This window comes from Brassica napus, chromosome C7, assembly GCF_020379485.1.
Source record: "Brassica napus cultivar Da-Ae chromosome C7, Da-Ae, whole genome shotgun sequence".
NCBI lineage: Eukaryota > Viridiplantae > Streptophyta > Magnoliopsida > Brassicales > Brassicaceae > Brassica > Brassica napus.
Window position 1 is genome coordinate 24,442,449 of NC_063450.1, and position 20,585 is coordinate 24,463,033.

General features: G+C 37.1%; 1 protein-coding gene across 3 annotated transcripts; it reads left to right on the forward strand.

Moving 5' to 3' along the window:
- The first annotated feature begins 24 nt into the window (after positions 1-24).
- On the forward strand, positions 25-3,013 carry LOC106371029. Of its 3 annotated transcripts, none has more exons than XM_013811049.3 (8): positions 25-268; positions 342-494; positions 589-807; positions 1,028-1,143; positions 1,239-1,582; positions 1,697-1,835; positions 2,387-2,554; positions 2,634-3,013. In XM_013811049.3, exons 1-5 carry the CDS (start codon positions 230-232, stop codon positions 1,288-1,290), a joined length of 579 nt encoding a protein of 192 aa, XP_013666503.2. In that variant the 5' UTR covers positions 25-229; the 3' UTR covers positions 1,291-1,582; positions 1,697-1,835; positions 2,387-2,554; positions 2,634-3,013. The 3 variants fall into 3 exon arrangements, with proteins under 3 accessions (XP_013666503.2, XP_022561203.2, XP_022561201.2); XM_022705482.2 differs by having other exon boundaries at positions 1,244-1,582; positions 2,315-2,554; XM_022705480.2 differs by having other exon boundaries at positions 1,244-1,582.
- Positions 3,014-20,585: the final 17,572 nt, after the last annotated feature.

Sequence of the window (20,585 nt, forward strand, 5' to 3'; positions counted from 1 at the left end):
AAAACCAAATATAGCGATGATTTGTCAATTTGGCCCACTACCACTAGCTTCATAACATTTATTTCATTTTTGTCTGCTAGTAATCATTGTGAAACATTGTGATCTTGGTCCGTGATTCGACCCATACTTTTTCTAGGTAATAAGTATATTTTCTTATTTCGAGATAATTTATTATATAAGAACAATCGAGCAAATCTGTTTCTCATCCACATCTCAAGGATCTTTCCGCATGGGTACTCTCGATTTACCTCATGTATCATTGTTCAAGGTTCTTTTTTCAACTTTGATTTCTATGAAGATAATAAATTATCACTACCATAATATATAATTTCGATGCACAGGGAGGAAGCGAAACATTTCTTAGGAACGTGTTTGAGAATATACTGAAGACGTATTTGAGGAAGAACCCGACCGCGAAGACGATATGGGAGCTCGTTCAGTCCGTGGACAATGAGAAGATCTGCTATGACCACTTTACTTTCAGGACACTTAAGGTACGTACCAATAATAGTCCTCAAGATTTGTTGAAACTAGTTGTAAAAATCGTTTTTCTTTGGGGTTGTAATTGACATACCGTATGTTTTATAGGTAGATGGATATGGAATAGATTCCTTGTCGAGTTTTTTCATGGATTATGGATATAAAATTGGAGGCGGACTTGATTTTCCTAAGAAGAAACTGCGAGTTCTCTGGTTTTCTCCACCGGATGCTCAAGTTCCAAATGACGGTCACGGTCTAGCCAATGGTCCTTTGCCACGACTTGTTATAGCTGAGGTTCTTGTGGACGAACTAAGCCTTGAATCACAGGTATTACTTGTTACAAGGGTGTTGTTATTCTTTAAATTAAAATATCTAAAGGCTGATTCCAGATATGTGCAAGATTACAGGTTTAAGGTCTAAAATTTTCACTGTGAACAAACTTTGAAAAAAACTGTGGTTTTTTTTTTTGGGACAAGAAAAAAATTGTTGTTATGATAAACCATTAAAGATATATAATTTCACACTCTCCTAATTCATGGCTAACTAGGGGATAATAAGGAAGTATTTGAAACCACTAGGTGGTAAACAAGCCGTTCTTTCAAGTACTTTGGGGTCTTTAATTTGGGAGAAGCCTACATGGGCCGACTTCACGCAACTTGCCAAGTAAATGTTATTACTTTCTGATCAGTAATATATCGCTTATAACTAATACAGTTGGTGGTCAGAGCTAATTTAATCTTGAATTGTATGCATGCAAGTAAAGAGAAAGCGAATTTGCGGCATGGACACTTATCCACGGCTATACAATGAACCATCTTGCTTTTGCGGTTCATCGATTTAAACACCGTTTCAAATGTGTGTGTGTGAGTGTGTTTTTCTAGATCCTTAGAGCACCTCCATCAGAGGTTATTAAGCAAGGGTTCTTAAGAGAAAAGCCCTAAAAATAAATCAAAAAGGAAAAAAATGACAACAACCGGTTCCTAAAAAAGAGGTTTTAGAATTGTTAAAAACCTCTAACGTGTCTGTTTTTTATTGGTTCTTCTTGTCTCTCTCTCTCGCCTCTTCCTCTCTTGGTCGTGACTCTCTCATTCGAATCTGTCTGGTAAATCATTCTTCTACACAGCTCCCAAACCTTGATTATCTATTCTTCATCATGTTTGATTTCGTGGGTATTATCTCAATTTAGGGATTTTGATTTTCTGATTTGGGAATTTAGGTTTCTTCCAATTTGGGAATAAGTCTATGAAAAGAGACATTCACACTTGTATTGAGAGGATCTTTGGTGGTTTCCCTGAAAATCTTCAGAAAAGAGATAATTACACTTGCCTCTGCAAGGTTTCGATCAAGGCACCAAGGTTCGTCTACTTCATTCTCTCTCTTTCTCTGTAATCAAAAATCAAAATATGTCAGCTTTATTTTCTAAGAAATGAATCTGCAAAAGGTCTGGATAGATAAAAGAACCGGTGGTGTTTACTTCTTTTCTGCCTAATATGTGTGTTGGTTTGATTACTTTATGTAAGCTCTTCAAAACTATACTCTTTTCCTCCTGAATTGGTTTGTTGATCATGTGGTTTTATATAGACCTCTTTTCAGTCAAAGTTAACATTTTTTTCTTTGGGTCAATCGATTAATTTTGAGTGATAGATGAGTATTGAAGTACATAGTCTTGTGGTTGCTCTTGTATTGCATTGTGTTTGTGTTTGTGTCTTGGTCAATCGATTAATGTTATTGTATTGTGTTTGTGTCTTGGTGTTGTGTATATGTGGCATTGTAATGACATTGGTTATGCAAGTTTAATCACACAAATCTCTTGTGTTTTTCTATTTTTCTTCAGATAGAAGCCATTGGTCTCGGTTAGGATCTGTGTAGTTGATTCCGGTTCATGTTTGCTGTTTTAATTATACAGACAAAGGAACCAAAACAGGTTCAAGGGCGAGGAAGAAAAGGACATGATGTAGAAGTAGAACATGAAGAAGATGATGCCACGACATCTGAGCAACAGCCAATTGAGAAACAAGCTGAGGAGTTCTCTGGAGAATGGGATACAAATGTGCCTGAGCAGGCAGTGATAGTAGTAAGTAACACACCAAATATGTTCTCGGGTCTTTGCATTGTTTCTCCATGGATGATTCCTTAACTTTAAGAAATAACAGGGAGAGGAGCAAGGGATGAAGGGAATGAGAAAGCGGGTGGGCAGAGAAAAGGGCGTAGCGTGGGAATCATCATAATCATCACCATCAACATCAAGTTGGAACACCACCTTCAAACCATCCAATGAGCAGCATGGAGTAGCCAAAACAGCAACCACCGGGACCAAGGATGCCTGATGGGACCAGAGGATTCTCGATGGGAAGAGGAAAGCCAATCACGGTTCAGGCAGACTGATCCAGAGCTGAGTGAGTTGTGTGATCATGAGTCGTGTGTATGAGCTATTTTCATAATCAAGATTATAGCAAAACTAAAAAATGAGAGTTTATTGATGAATTTAATTATCCAGAAAATATAAAGATTATAGCAAAACTAAATTTAATAATTCAATTTCTAAAAAATAAAAATAATAATTAAGAACCTCATAGGAGTTCTTCCATTGGACCTTCTCAAAACTAATTACAATATTAAGAGTTCTAAACTACTTAAAATACACAATTAATAATTAAATTAACCTTAAGAACCCATTAAAGGTTGTAACCAATGGAGGTGGTCTTATGTTGTTCTTTTCTTTTGGAGTGAAAATTACTTTTATATATAACATCTCGTGATGGTTATATATTATTGATAAGCGTGCCAGTTTGTACAATGAATCACATGGTTCATGAATATGGTTTGTAATATTTGTTGTTTTTTTTTTTAAATTTGTTTTCAGTTATAATAATTTGTTCGTGTGAATGTGATTTATTGTGTATGTTATTTATATATATTAAAACATTCAAGAAGTGCTACGCCGAGTCGATCCCATAATTTTTGTAGGTAAGAGAAAAGAGGTGTTTTTAAATTTCTTCCCTACATAATCTCTACGTGTATTATTCAGTTAACACAAAATTGTTAGAACTTTAGATGTTGTAAAGGTACGACATTATATTATTCAACCTCATCTCTTGTTAAATATGTTAAATGTATCCGTATATGTTCACTTGTAAAAACCTCAAAAGTTGTAGAGATTATTAGCTTAGGTTACTTAGATTAGAAGTTATTTTGACTTAGGTCTAGTATTGAAAGTAAAGACAAAAACGATTTAACGAATTCCCGGCCATCGACGCGGTATGTCTCGTGGGAGAACTTCTGTTCCCAAAATCCACTAGATCAAAGAGACACTAGCTAACAACACCAAATCAGTGTGATAGATAGAATGTTTACAAAGAACCAAATAATCCAAGCTAGAGGATACAACAAAGCCCTTAGATAATAGACTTAGGCCTAAGCTATGTATCTTGTATTGTTGTCTCCTTCCTCTTGCTTATTAACCTTTGATTGATCTGATTCTTGTTGCCGTAAACCCTTAGTTTCCTTGATGCTGCTTCACAACCATAATCAACCATACTAACATATATATATGCTTCATAAGTGATTAGGTTATAACTGGAGTGGGCTTGCATGCTTGCTGGCCCAGAAGAGATGTTGCTGTCACTGGCCCAGGAGCTTTGCTGAGGCCCAAAACCTCACAAATCTCCACCGTTTTGACTGAAGCCCATAAGCCCAGCTCACTGCCTCTTCTGCCGACAACCCTACTCTGTCTCTTTGTTTGAAAGTCGAAGAATCACTCTCGGCCGCTTCTCTCTCTCTCACCATCTCGAATCTTTGTCTCCTTCCGACGTTGAATCCTCTCTGAGTGAGATTCCGGTCGATGGAGTCGTTATGATTACATTTCTCTTCTCAATTAACCTCAGGCACATCTAGTCTCTCTCGTTGTTAGAGATTAGGATCATCTGCAAAGTCAATCGAAAGTTCTCAACTTGAGATTCCGTTGATTCTTCACCTCCTTCTAGCTTCTCTCTCTCTTTCCTCTCAACCCTCTTCGCTGCGAGTACTTGAAGCTTCACCGAGCTCCGTCGAGGGAGATCTGTCTGCCATGACGGTGCCGCTTCTCCTCCTTCTCTGTCCTCAGGTACATCTACCTTCTCTCACGCTTCGAGAAGATATGATAATCTATAAAGACAAGAAGATGTCTGATTTAGCGGTTTACTAACCCCTTTGTTTTCAGTTTTGCAATGTCTCCTCCGGTGAGTGATTCACCTCCTCCGACATGTCTGTAGCTCCGAAGTGAGCTCCGTTTCAGAAGCGATTGGGATTCATTGTCGCTTGTGCTCATATTTGAGCTATGTCATCATGCTCCACCTCTTTCGTAAACCAAGTAATCCCCTTTCTCAGCAAACCCTCTGTAATCTGCTTATCGTTTGTCGACCTGACTCCTCTGTGATGTTTCAGGAGTCGCTTTAGCTCGATGATGAGCTGTCTCAGTTTCTATCTTGAAACCCTTCCTCAATCAGACATTTGATTCAGCTCCTTGAGTTGTTAACACACTACCACGTTCCGCTGGTAAGCCATTCTAACATGCTTCATTGCTTCGTAACGTTTTTGAGTTTGTTACTCACACTGTAGCTCGTGGCTTGATGTAGATTAGCTGGTTCTGAGATGTTGGTGATGATTTTCTGATGTATATGACTCTGAGACTTGCCCACGACGACGCATGGAGCTCTCTGAGTTTGTTTTTCCTCTACTCGGGAATGTCTGGTGGCTCACGATTACTCCACCTGAATCGAGTACTCTTTCTCGATTCTTATTATCCTCCAGGTGATTCCTTGTTCTTTATTGACACTCCCTGTTGACTTAGATTCACAATTGCACACATACTGACCTCTTGTTTGTTGTCTGTTTTGTGCGAGGGTGGACCCGTTCAACTTGAATCACTTGGAGTGCCCTGCGTCTCCTCAGTTCACATTCAAAAGCTCACAGCAAAGCTGGAACTTCTGACCAGGTACCGTCTTAGTTAGGAAGTATGATGGATTAACATTAGTGTGTATCTTGTTTAGGACAATATCCCCTGATTACACTAGGTCTTGAATGAAGTTGAACTTGGTAGCTATATGCTTTGTCTTTTCGTGATTGACTGGATTTCTTGCTAGAGCTAGGGCACTTTGAGAATCGCAGTAGAGTTTGATCCCCTGTTGTTTGAAACCTAGTTCATCGCATATTTCTTTTAGCCACATTGCTTCTTTAGCTGCTTCATTCATAGCCATGTACTCTGCTTCTCTAGTAGATAGGGCAACCACTGATTGTAAACATGACTTCCATGAGATAGTGTTACCTCCAAATTTGAATGCATATCCCGTAACTGAGCGCCTTCTGTCTATGTCTGTTGCATAATCTGAGTCTGAGTATCCTTCCACTAGGAGTGTAGAGTTCTTCTTGAATGTTAAATTCGAATCAACTGCTCCCTTTAGGTACCTTAGAATCCACTGAACAGCTTTCCAGTGTTCTCTTCCTGGTTTACTCATGAATCGGCAAATATAGCCTACTGCGAACCCTAGGTCAGGTCTGGAGCCTACCATGGCGTACATTAGGCTCCACACGGCGCTGGCATAGGGAATTCTTTCCATCTGAGAAGCCTCCACTTTCCACTCGTCATCTGTGAGACTTCTTAGTTTGAAATATGATGCAGTAGGAGTAATCACAGACTTAGCGTCCTGCATTCCAAACGTCCTTAGGACTTTCTCAATGTATTTGCTCTGAGATAGGATCAGGTTTCCCTTCTCTCGATCTCTGGTGATATCCATGCCCAAGATTCTTGAGGCCTTTCCCATGTCCTTCATCTCAAATTCTCCACTCAGCTTTTCCTTCAGGTCTTTGATCACCTTCTTATTTCCTGAGGCAATCAAGATGTCATCGACATATAGGAGTAGATAGATCTCCTTATTAGTTTGAACATCCCTCATGTAGACACATAGGTCCTTACTACAACGTTCAAATAACTGATCCTTCATGAAGTTGTTGAACCGATGGTTCCATCTTCTTGGGAATTGCTTCAAGCCATACAGAGACTTCCTTAATAGGCATACTTTGTTCTCTATCCTTGGCTTTATGAACCCCCAGGCTGTTCTATAAGGATTCTTTCCTCTAGGCTTCCATGTAGGAAAGCAATTTTAACATCCATCTGTTCTAGTTCCAAATTCAAATTCACTACAATGCTGAGCATAAGTCTGATAGAGACATGTTTCACAACAGGTGAAAATATTTCATTGTAGTCAATCCCTTATGTCTGAGAATATCCTTTAGCAACTAGTCTGCCTTTGTATCGTTCATCCTCAACACCTGGGATTCCTGGCTTTAGCTTGAATAGCCATCTGCATCCAACAAGATTTGCCTTTGCATGCCTATTAATGAGATCCCAGGTTCTGTTCTTTCTATGATTCCATTTCTTCTTCTGCTACCTGCTTCCATAGTTTCTTTTCTCGGCTTCTCACAGCTTCTGCGTAGCTTTTTGGTTCCTGAACTTCAAAGTCCTCAATTACATTGAGAGCGTAAGCTACAAAATTCCCATCTTCATATCGTGATGGTGGTCTCACGTTCTGTCTCCTTTCCCTATCTTGTGCCAGAACATAGGTGTCTAGAGTTTCAGTGTCACCACTCTCACTCTCAACCTCGTGATCACTTTCACTATCAACTTCGTGATCTTGTTCTTGGTCACTTGAGCTGTTAGAGCTAGATGATGATGATTCTTCTCCACCTTCATATCTTGATGATGGTCTCACGTTCTGTCTCATTTCCCTATCTTGTGCCAGAACATAGGTGTCTAGAGTTTCAGTGTCACCACTCTCAATCTCAACCTCGTGATCACTTTCACTATCAACTTCATGATCTTGTTCTTGGTCACTTGAGCTGTTAGAGCTAGATGATGATGATTCTTCTCCACCTTGATCAGATGTGTCTTTGGATTCGACAGAAGGAGAAGGCCCTCTGATCAAATCATCACTGAATGAAACCTTCTTCTTTGCTCGTTAGTCAGTTCCTTTGGTCACTCATATGCTTCGTTTTTCTTTAGCAACAGTGTGTTTGTACAGCTCTTCTTCGTTAAAAACAACGTTTCTGCTGGTTCTGCATCTTCCTTCGTCCTCTATCCAAAATCGGTAACCTTTAGTACCCATAGGATATCCCACGAAGACTCCCTTGATGGCTCTTGGTACCGTATTCTCCTCAGTTATATGCACATAAGCAGTGCATCCAAATGTTCTGAGATGTCCCAAGTCGGGCTTAGCACCTGTCCAAACTTCTTCGGGCATTTTGAATTCTAGTGTAGAGTTAGGTGACCTGTTAATCAGATGGATAGCAGTAGATGCAGCTTCTGCCCAGAAGCTTTGGTCTAAGCTAGATTCGGCTAACATGCATCTCACTTTATCCATGATGGTTCTGTTCATCATTTCTGAGACCCCATTTTGTTGTGGCGTATAGTTGCAGGTTCTGTTACGTTTAATTCCAGCCTGTTTGCAGTAGTTATCAAACTGTCTATTACAGAATTCCAACCCATTATTTGTTCTTAGACATTTGAGTTTCTTCTCTGTCTTAGTTTCAACCTCAGCTTTACATTCTCTAAATTTAGAGAATACCTTATCCTTAGTCTTCAGAAAATAAATCCAGACTTTCTTTGAAAAATCATCAATGAAAGTCACAAAGTATTTGTTTCCAGCAAGACTGTCTGGTGTAAAAGGAGAACCCCAAAGGTCAGAGTGAACATACTCTAGAATCCCTTTAGTCACATGCTTAGCCTTAGGAAAACTTTGCTTGTGAGATTTCCCAATTATGCAGTGTTAACAGAAATCCAATGCCTTAACCTCCTTGTCAATGATAAATCCCTGTTTGACAAGTTCAGACATATTATTAAGACTCATATGACCGAGGCGTGAATGCCAAACATTAGTCATATTCTTCTCAACTTTAGATAGATTAGCCTCTCCTCCAGAGACTGTTCCCTGTAGATAATATAGTCCCTGATGATATTTCCCTGAGATAACCTTTTTATCATTCTTGTAGAGATTGACCATAAGATCCTTGCCTTCATATTTGCATCCTGATGTTTCCAACATTCCATAGGAGATTAAGTTTCGTCTCATACCTGGCATATATCTTACGCCTGTTAGAATGACAGTAGAGCCATCTGGATTTAAAATTTTAATCTTCCCAATTCCTTGAATGTTGATGTGTGTGTTATTTGCCATTAACACTTTTCCACCTTCGAATTCCTCCACGTCAAACAGAAAGCTTTTGTCTGGAGTGATGTAGAACGAGTAGACAGGGTCCATTACCCATTCATCAATGGATTATTGGGTGCTTACGGTGATAATTAGAGGTTCCTTAGACTCTGCTACTACATTAGCTGACTCTGGTGTTTTGAATTGCTTCTTATCAGGGCACTCACGCTTCCAGTGGCCCTCCTTACCGCATATAAAGCACCCCTTGGTGTTTTTGTTGTTCCTGGGACGAGACTTAGATCGTCCATTTCTGCTCTTGGACCTGCCCTTGTGGTTCTTCCCACTTCATCTGCTGTTTCTATTGTCTGATCGGCCTCTCTCAACCATCAGACCTTCTCCACCTGATCTGGTAAACTTACCACTCTCGATCAACTCTCTTTCTTTTAACTTAGCAGCCCCAGTCACCTCAGCTAGGCTCAGTGTGTCTCTCTCGTACTTGAGAGTCTCCTTGAGTTGATCATACTTGTTAGGTAGAGAACTTAGCAGTAGAATAGCTTGAACTTCCTCTGATACTTCAACTTGCAATTGTTTAAATCTGCCACTAGTTTTAGGAAGTCATTCACATTCTCATCAATGGATTTTTAATCAACCATCTTGAAAGTGTAGAACCTGAGCTGTAGATAAATTCGGTTTGGTAACGAAGTCTCTGTGTATAGACTATTCAATGTATTCCACATTGCAGCAGCAGTCTCACAGTGTTGAATTTTTCTTAAGACTTTGTTCCCAACATTCAGCACAATCAGGTCCTTGGCTTTCTCTGATTTTTCGAATTTCGCAGGATCAATAGCAGGTGTGGGTGCAACGATACCAGCTAGCCCCTTTCCAGTGTCTTTCATGGCAGACTATGGCTCATCCTTTGTGTCAGGATTATCCTTTAAAAGCTTCTCGTCGGTGAGAATGGCTTTCAATCCGAGTACTCCAAAGTGAGCAAGCATCCTCACTTTCCATAGTGCGAAGTCACCGTCACCCTCGAACATGTCAATCTCGATGCGTTCTTTTGACTTCACCATCGAGCAGGTACAGAATGCGCACCTCCTCTGTCTCTTTGTTTCCTAAGCAGCCTTGATGTAAACCGGAAGCTATGATACCACTTGTAAAGATTATTAGCTTAGGTTACTTAGGTTAGAAGTTATCTTGACCTAGGTATAGTACTGAAAGTAAAGACACAAACGATTTAACGAGTTTCCGACCGTCGGCGCGGTACGTCTCGTGGGAGAACTTCTGCTCCCAAAATCCACTAGATCAAAGAGACACTAACAACACCAAATCAGTGTGATAGATAATCAGTGTGATAGACAGAATGTTTACAAAGAACCAAATAATCCAAGCTAGAGGATACAACAAAGCCCTTAGATAATAGACTTAGGTCTAAGCTATGTATCTTGTATTGTTGTCTCCTTCCTCTTGCTTATTAACCTTTGATTGATTTGATTCTTGTTGCCGTAAACCCTTAGTTTCCTTGATGCTGCTTCACAACCATAATCGACCATACTAACATATATATATATATGCTTCATAATTGATTGGATTATAACTGGAGTGGACTTGCATGCTTACTGGCCCAGAAGAGATGTTGTTGTCGCTGACCCAAGAGCTTTGCTGAAGCCCAAAACCTCACAATAATAAATAGGAAATTCACAAAATCTACATGGTACTAGAATTTTAACAAAAGAAAAAAATACATTGTACCAAAGCTCTTAATCGACATCCCTATTATTTTCTTCTCATTTTTTACGTCTAATTTTCTTCTCAATTAGAGGTGGTATCATTGTACAATGAAACATAGTCGATTCATATAGTCATATGCAATGCCGATCCTGAGATATACGAGGTCCCATACAGAATAAAAAATCGGGCCCCTAAATAATATATTGAAAGATCAACTAAATTCAAGTTTACAATAAAAACAAATCATAATGTCCTAAAACCTAATAAACTATATCAACTTAAGAAATTAAATCTTCTTATATTTTTTTTTGATAAATCATCAATTTTTTATTTCATAGTTTTTGGATCACATTATTTTGTACTCGACAAGATAACCAAACCAATTAATATTACATGTGATGTATTTGATTGTAAGTAATACTTTATGAAAATTGATTTTAATAAGACAAACATAAAAACTGAATTAAAAAATTGGAAACAAATTTCTAAGATTTTTTAGTTTTTATTTACTATGTAGCTAAGACTACTTAAAATGGGTACAGTTAAAGGTTTAATTAATTATTATTTACTATTCACCATCATATCGAAATAAAAAGAAAAAAAAATTAAAATTTAATTTTGTTACGTGCTTAAATACGTCCCACAACTTTTTACATTTCTCACGAATAGAATACAAATTAGCAACAATAAAAATAGACCCCAAAATTTAATTAAATTATGGGCCCATGCATTTGTTTCTTGAGCATGTATCAGAACCAGTCTGGTCATATGGGGTCCACTGAACATCTTTGCATAGAGGATTTACAAGTCAACTAAACTAGGGTCGAGGTCCTGAGTTCAAATATGCACCGCCTGATAAATTACTGAGATTGGACGTAGTTATATAAGCTAAAAATGTGAGTCTTTGCAGCTAAGTCCATTCGGATTTTTTGAGTTAAACCTATCTAGATTTTAGATATTTGTGTTTACGCATATCTAGGACAGAACCGACTCGAAAAACTAAAAAAAAAATTATATTTTCATTTTTGCAATTGTAGTTGTTTTTTATATTGGAATATTGTTTATTATTCTTGATCCAAACTTTAGAAAAACAAATAAGGAAGTTGTAAATGTATTTTACAATTTGATCATTACAAAATCGCATAAATTTGACACATGTGTCTTTTTCTTTATGTAATTTTCTTTTCCGGAACATAGAGTTGGATTGGTTTATTATATTTTTTATTCTCTTATACAAGAGAGGAGGAGTTAGTGGAAATATAATTTGCGTAGAGTTGGTTGATTTTAAAAGTCAGAAGATTTGTAGAATTTATAAATACTTTTAAAGAATTTTTCCTATTTAAATAGTTTTTAAAAATATTTTGATTCAATGATTTTAAGAATCTAAAGACAATATGCAAGATTTTTGAAGTTTTTTTTTATGAGTGAAATTGTGTAAAATTCAATTCTCAATAACAATAGAATTGATGGGATCTTAGAATCTTTAAAAAAAATTAAACAACAACAGATTTATAAGTCATTAAACAATCATCAAACCAATAACACTAGATTTTAATAAAAATGTTAGAATCCACTAACCAACAAAAATAGAATTTGAGAATTTTAACAATCATTACAAATTCATATCACAGTAGCACCCTCTAATTTGTTTTGATTTATATATGGTTATTTAAATTTTATTGAATTTGATTTATTTATAATATAATTTTAAAGTGTATAAGAACATTTTTGTTAAAGAAGAAAATTTAAACTTACTTGTTTGAAGACAAAAAGTTGAAACTGTTTTCGTCAGTGAAAACTTACAAAATTTAAAAAAGATGAAAGATGTAAATACAACGTTATAACAAATTATTTGGAAAACCCCATAAAGTTTAAAAAGTTTTAAAGTCCTATTTAGACTCAACCGGGCTTTACAATATAGATTCTAAATATTTATCAACCAGGGTGAAATGGGATCAAATATTTATGGATTTTGTAGATTTTAGATAGGCTGAATCGCCGCACGAGAGAGAAAAGAAGAAGAAAACTCTACAGTCGCCGATCTCCCTCCGTGGTTACGCTACGTGAGGGAGGATTTCCTTTTTTCTTTAGTTTAATCTAGGTTTTGTATGGTTTATAGTGATTTTGGGTGAGAGTCTCCTTCTCGTTGGTTTATACCTCTCACTGGTTTCGACGATCAGGATCTATAGAATCGTTTTTGTTGACAAGTCGAGGGTTGCTTTAGATTTGGATTGTGGTGCTTCTGTTTCTTTTTGGTTGCTTGCAGTGATGGTCAATTCATTTTTCGCTTTGTTCTAGTTTTTTTTGGATTCGTCGATGTGAGGTGTACTTGCTGTGGAGGTATCTACTAGGCCTCTCCTTTATCCACCATGGATTGGGCGAGCGTTTCAAGATGAAGTAGATGAAGTAGTGGGTTTGATTTGCATGTTTTCTCTTGCGAGGAGGTGACCAGTTTTTGCTCTGTAGATTGTTATTCTGCCTAATGAATGTCCGCATGTAAGACATGTAAATCTTCGCCGGTATTTTTCCTTGTAGTGTTTCAAGTTCGTGTGTCCTTAAGCCTAGGTGTTTGGTTTTGACTTGGTTCTACCTCGGCTCCGGTTTGTAACAGTCTCTGTACTTGTACCGATGTTGTGCATGTATTGGCTTGGTGGTGTACCCTTCAGGGTTGGGTTTGTTTAAATCATTGGTTATTTGGTTATTTTTGGTCTCATGTTCTTTATGAGTGTCTGCGAGTTATGATCAGTCCATCAGTTCTAATTTTAATACATGTGATTCTGTAATACTTATTTCTCGTATTATCCTATCTTATTGTTATTATTATTTTTTTTTGGGTTATTGCTTCCGATATTATCATTTTCTGTCGGTTTTTATAATACTGTGTTTTATTATAAAGATTTAATAAATTTTGAGTAAAAAAAGTGATAAGCCATGGGCTGAGCCAATCTAATTGACACCCCCAAAGCCCACTAAGCATTTTCTCAATTCTTTGCGAGGGGATTGAATAGAACTCACGTACTCAATAATATTGCAGAAGTGATAGTGCCCCATGCACTACCGAATCCGAAGCCCAATAGTCCTAATTATTTCAAAAAGAAAGATATGTAATTTTCAGATTATCATATCGAATTATGTAGAAGAATAATTGGAGCCGAATGGTCGGACTGTATCGACGGGTGGTTCCGGATTTAACCAAATGAAGCATTTAAAATGAATTTCCAAAAAGATATAAAATTTACCAAAAAATTATCAAAATTATAAAACTTTATATCGAAAAAGATCTTCAAATTTGTAAAATTAATTTAGAAAAACTCTTTTACTAAATTGTTTATGATCTCAATAATCTCAGGACTACCTCTGACCATTGGCGCAGCCAACCTAATTGGTTACAAGGATCGAGCTTAGGATTAATATTATTTTATAAGGGTCAATTAGCTAATTCTGTAATATTTTTCCAGCTTTTTCATAAGAAGTAAAAATAAATTTGAGAAAAAATAAAAACACATGGGTAGCTCAGCCACTGCCTCGGACTGTATTAATTGTCTTTAGGCTTAAGTTTCCATCTTCAACCTAAAATTACCAGTAATATTTTAATTATTTTTTACAACTATTTAGTTTTTAAAATTAAAGCCAGAATTATTATTATTATTTTTTATTGATGTAGAAAAATATAATTTATTTTAATTTTTAAAGCCAAAATATAACTTTAATTAAAATTAAAGCCAAAAATCTAAAGAAAAAATATTGATGCAGAAATATAATTGCTTTTTATTTTTATTTTTTAGCTCTACATTAAATACAACTAGACCAAAAATGTTACGGACTTAGTTATATGTTTTTACTATTACAGTTCAACTGGTCATGTACAGTGACCGACAAAAAAAAATATCAATATTACATCTTGGGTTTGAAACCCCAAATATTTTACTTGGCGAAGAATATGAAACCTAGCAAGATTCATAAACCTAGTCATGATATATGCAATTATTTAAGAATGGGACCGGTTCTGAGATTTAGAGGGTATATGGTGATTTATAAAAGATTGCATCTAGTTTTTTTTTACAAATTTAGAAGCCTAAAACATTTTTTTAGAAAGGAAAAACCTATCTCTATGTGGTTTTCGCAAAAAGTTTATGTTTTCAGTTATCATGATCGAGGACTGGTCCTATTCAAGACTAATTAAGGAGGAGCAAGTTGTATTGGTTAACTGGTCATTCCTCAATCTATTCAGATCACCACTCTGTTTTGATAAAAATGAATTTGGCCTTAAAAAACTTTTAACTGGTTGGTAATACTAATTATTTAGGTCAGGGATATATCCCAAGTTACTAAAAAAAATTCCTAATGATTTCGGTAAAGAAAATCACGTGTATCATGTCTAAATATTTGTGTCAATAAATAAATAAAAGAAGTGCATAATTTTTTTTTTTTAAAGAAGAGGGTTAAACCGGTGTCTATTAAAGACACACCTAACCTCCGGATGGAGGTATAATCCACAGATAGATCTTTTTCTGGACATTCAAATGAGCCGAAAGCAATAGCACATATCTGTGTGCCCAGCGGGATTCGAACCAGGGTTCGCCGTATTGAATTTATTTCCTTAAGCGCCACTAAACTACCACCACTGGTTAGAAATGCATAATTTGATGAGGAGGATAAGTCGAATGGTTATAATTTAATCCCAACCTATCCAATAAAACTATATTATCTCGCAGGAATCATAGTAGTGGAGCTCATTTTGCATTGGTAAAGAAAATCTCATGCTGTCGTCACTACAAGAAAACACAGTTTTAGCAAGGAAATTTAACGAGGAAAACTATTCCTCGTGAAATTACGATGACTTAACGATGAAATTGCGAGGAAATAAAGTTTCGTCGTAATGGCCTTGTAAAATACCGAGTAAAGATTTTCCTCGTAAAATCGTCGTAAGTTAACGTGGTTTTTCCGAGAAAAATGTGTTTCTTCGCAAATTCGTCGTAATTTTAGCATGATTTTTACGAGGAAATAACTTACGAGGAAAGAACGAGAAATCCACCAACTTAACACGTTTTTTTTGCCACCAACCTAATTTTTCGTCGTAAATTCCTAGCAAAATTCAACTACCAGATTCGAAAATTTTCTATATATATGGAGTTTGAACATAATTTTAAGCACACCAACAAGAAAAAAAAAAGTGAAAAAAATGTCGGGCTTGGGAAATATTTTCGAGTTGCGGAGGTGGATGTATATGCATAGAGATGCTAACGGGAGAGTGACGAAAGAATATCTTGCTGGGTTGGAGCGTTTTATGCATCAAGCAGATTCTACACCGCTCGCCCAAGAAAGCGGTAAAATATTCTGTCCTTGTAGGAAATGTAACAATTCAAAGTTGGCAAATCGTGAAAATGTTTGGAAGCATTTAGTAAATAGAGGTTTCACGCCAAATTATTATATCTGGTTTCAACATGGAGAAGGTTATAGTTATGATCAGAATGAAGCTAGTAGTAGTAATAACAACTTTCAAGAAGAACCGGTTGATCATCAATTGCATAATGCACATAGTTACCATCAGGAGGATCAGCCGATGGTAGATTATGATAGGGTTCATGATATGGTAACTGATGCATTCGTAGCTCATGATGATGAAGATGAAGAACCTAACATAGATTCAAAAAAGTTTTATGAAATGTTAGATGCGGCAAATCAACCACTTTACAGTGGTTGTAGAGAAGGTCTCTCTAAATTGTCATTGGCTGCTAGAATGATGAATATTAAAACTGATCACAATCTACCTGAAAGTTGCATGAACGAATGGGCAGATTTATTTAAAGAGTATTTGCCGGAAGACAATGAGTCTGCTGATTCTTATTATGAGATTCAGAAACTGGTTTATAGTCTTGGGTTGCCTTCGGAGATGATAGATGTTTGCATCGACAACTGCATGATCTACTGGGGAGATGATGAGAAGTTGGAAGAATGTCGATTCTGCAAGAAACCACGATTCAAGCCGCAAGGAAGGGGACGTAATAGGGTACCGTACCAAAGGATGTGGTACCTACCAATTACAGATAGATTGAAAAGATTGTACCAATCGGAGCAGACTGCTGGAAAGATGAGGTGGCATGCCGAGCATACTCAGACGGATGGTGAGATGACTCATCCATCAGATGCAAGAGCCTGGAAACATTTTAACAAAGTACATCCGAATTTCGCTAGCAATAGCCGAATGTGTACCTCGGATTATGCACAGATGGATTTAGTCCATTTGGAATGTCAGGGAGACAATATTCATTGTGGCCTGTCTTTCTTACGCCATACAACCTGCCACCGGAGATGTGCATGCAACGGGAGTTTTTATTCTTGACCATATTAATACCCGGTCCGAAGCATCCAAAAAGGTCACTTGATGTTTTCCTACAACCACTGATAAAAGAGTTGAAGGATTTGTGGTCAACAGGGGTGAGGACGTATGACTGCTCAACGAAGAAGAATTTTACGATGCGAGCTATGCTTTTGTGGACCATAAGTGACTTTCCTGCCTATGGGATGTTGTCTGGATGGACTACACATGGGAGATTAGCTTGTCCATATTGTAATGGAACGACAGATGCATTTCAACTGAAGAATGGTAGAAAGACAAGTTGGTTCGATTGTCACCGTCGATTTCTTCCAGTTGGCCATCCGTACCGAAGAAACAAGAATTTGTTTAGGCACAAAAAGGTTGTGAGAGACACTCCTCCTCCATATCTAACTGGAGAACAAATTGAAGCGCAAATCGACTACTACGGAGCTAACGAAACAGTTCGCTGGGGTGGTAATTGGCATGTCCCTCGTAATATGCCTGATTCTTACGGTGTTCATCACAACTGGCACAAGAAGAGTATATTTTGGGAGTTACCATATTGGAAGGATCTCCTTCTGCGCCACAACCTTGATGTGATGCATATAGAGAAGAATTTCTTTGAGAACATCATGAATACAATATTGAATGTCCCAGGGAAGACAAAAGACAACATAAAATCGAGGTTGGACTTGCCGGATATTTGCTCAAGAAGTGAGTTACATATAAAAAGCAATGGCCAAGTTCCCGTTCCAATTTTTAGATTGTCTTCAGAAAAAAAGTCGGTTTTGTTCAATTGGGTGGCATCAGAAGTGAAGTTCCCTGATGGGTATGTTTCAAATCTTTCAAGATGTGTTGAAAAGGGTCAAAAGTTCTCCGGGATGAAGAGTCATGATTGTCATGTCTTTATGCAACGACTTCTGCCATTTGCATTTGCGGAGCTACTTCCAACAAACGTACATGAACCACTTGCAGGTAGTTTACAATAGGACAATAATATTAAATTGGTTTAGTTTACAATAATAGTATTTGACTAACAATGTGTTTAATTGTTTTTGGAATAGGCATTGGAGCATTTTTCAGGGATTTGAGCACACGCACTCTTAAAGAAGAAGTCGTAGAACAGCTTCAGGAGAACATTCCTATCTTATTGTGCAACTTGGAGAAGATATTTCCTCCAGGCTTTTTTGACGTGATGGAGCATCTAGCTATCCACCTCCCATATGAGGCATTGCTTCGTGGACCGGTACATTACGGATGGATGTATCAGTACGAGCGAGCCATGAAATATTTGAAGGGAAAAGCAAAGAACCTCGCCAAAGTTGAAGGTTCTATAATTGCTGGAAGTTTGACAGAAGAAGTTTCTCACTTCACATCGTACTACTTTGCGTCAAAAGTACGTACACGAAGAAGAGCTCCAAGAAGATATGATGATGGTGGCGTTGCGCCCACATATGCAGTTGTTGGTGTTCCAGAAATCTTTAGCCAGATTGGACGACTTGGTGGGAAATCAAAACAGGTTTGGTGGTCGAGTGAAGAAGACGCTCATAGTGCACACACCTATATTCTACTCAATTGCGAGGATCCATTGATGCGTTATTTTGAAAGGTAACTTAAATTGAGTATACATTATATAATTGAGAGAGATTAATTCATGTAAAATGTGAATTTACAGCATGTTTGTTTCACAAGTCGAAGAAACATTTCCTGGTATATCCACAAGTGACGTAGACAAAAGAAAAGATCAACACTTTGTTAAGTGGTTGAAGAATCAGGTATTAATCAAATACTTTTAAAATTTTCATACATGAATGATTTGTATTTCAACGTTCTTTTTATTTTTAAATAGGTTGATTATGACGACGATGCAGATTATCCTAAGTGGTTACACGAAGTAATTCAATCTCCACTTGTAAAGGTCACCACATCACAGATGTATTTCACACGAGGCTATACTTTTCACACATATGAGTATGGTAAACAGCGGGCAACCAGTAACTATGGAATTTGTGTGAAAGGAGAAACAGATTTCTACGGAATCTTGACGGAGATTATTGAAGTCGAATTCCCAGGGATATTGAAGCTAAAATGCGTCCTCTTCAAGTGTGAATGGTTCGACCCCGTCGTCAATAGAGGTGTTCGGTTGAACAAATTCGGTGTAGTAGATGTCAACGGTGGCCGGAGGTACAACAAATTCGAGCCCTTCATCTTAGCTTCACAAGCAGACCAAGTTAGCTTCCTTCCATACCCACGGATGAGAGAGTCGGGTATAAATTGGTTAGCCGTGATCAAAGTTACACCTCGAGGACGAATCATCGTAGGAGAAGAACCACCATTGCAAGAAGAACAAATAAATGAAGTTCATGAACCTGAACAAGAAATTGATGACATCCTTCTCATTGATCCGCATAATCACGAGTATGAAGATCTTACCGAAGATCCCACGGAGGAAGCTGTTGAAGACGAGTTTCATGTAAATGATGATGTTTCAAGTGATGACGAGAATGTCGATGAATCCGATTAATGTATTTCATATTTGTATGAGTTTGATTTATTATATATAATTAAAGATAATGGGAGTTTATTTATAAATAAGATATCGACATTAATTATAAGTAAAGGAATTGTGTTTTTATAATTTTCGGTTTGGATTAGAATGAATTGCTTGAGGTTAAAGGATAGAAGTGTTTGATATATGAAGTAGAAGATAAAGAAGATGTGGTTTGGGATTTGGGGTTTCGTTTTAGGGGTTTAGAGACAGTCGTCGTACTTTCCACGTTATCTCACGGGAAATTTACGACGATTTATAATACATTACCTCGCATATTCCACGGTAACAGTAAACGTCGTAAGAGCCTCGTTAACTTACGTGGAATAAGAGACGATTTATAATTAAAAAAGCGGACCTCGCTTATTCCACGTAAGACTAAAACGTCGTAAGAGCCTCGTTAACTTACGTGGAATGAGCGAGGTTAGCTTTTTTATTTTACTTTTCGTCGTTAATTCGTCGGTAAATATACTAAAATGAAACCCAAATCCCTAAACCCCAAATGTGCAAACCCTAAAACTCCCCATCCTACTTCATATAAACTAAAAAAAAATTAATTTTCAATTTTTTTTATGTTTTTAAACCTTTCATATATGATTTGTAGAGTGTGTTTGATTTGTTGTGTGATATGTCAAATTCAAAATTTGTAAAATTGTTTTCCAACGTATTAAACCTTTCAAATTCAAAAAAATATATATATTGAAGTTAAAGGGTTAGAAATATATGAAGTATAAGATAAGAAATATAAGGAAGATAGGGTTTGAGGTTTGGAGATAAGAAAGATAGGGTTTGAGGTTTGGGGTTTAAAATTTTAGGGGTTAGCAAAAAAAGCCTCGCTATTTGCACGTAAAATCGATGATAAAAACAAAAATCGTCGCAAGAACGACGTTAAATAAAACACGGGCCTCTGTATATCCTCGTTAATTTGCTTGGGCCTTGCGACGAAACAAAAGACGGGCCCACGTAAAATCGATGATAAAACAAAAATCGTCGCAAGAACGACGTTAAATAAAAGACGGGCCTCTGTATATCCTCGTTAATTTGCTTGGGCCTTGCGACAAAACGAAAGACGGGCCTCTGTCTTTCCTCGTTATTTTGCGACGAATTGTCGACGAACACTAATCCTATATATAGGCGAAACCGCAGCCCTCTTCATTTCCTCTCTAATTCCTCTCTAGAGCCTTTCTATTTCCTCTCAACATGGTAACTCTCTTTCCTCTCTAAGTAGTTTAGGGAATTTAGATTAGGTGGTTAGTTTAGGGAATTTAGTTTACGAAATTAGTTTACAAAATTTAGGTTTCCTCATTTTATTAATTACGTAGTTAATACT

Coding starts and splice junctions, on each gene's coding strand:
- LOC106371029 (XM_022705482.2), top strand. CDS start 230: ATGGGTACTCTCGATTTACCTCATGTATCATTGTTCAAG. Junction 269..341: donor CTCATGTATCATTGTTCAAG/GTTCTTTTTTCA, acceptor TTCGATGCACAG/GGAGGAAGCGAAACATTTCT. Junction 808..1,027: donor AACTAAGCCTTGAATCACAG/GTATTACTTGTT, acceptor ATGGCTAACTAG/GGGATAATAAGGAAGTATTT.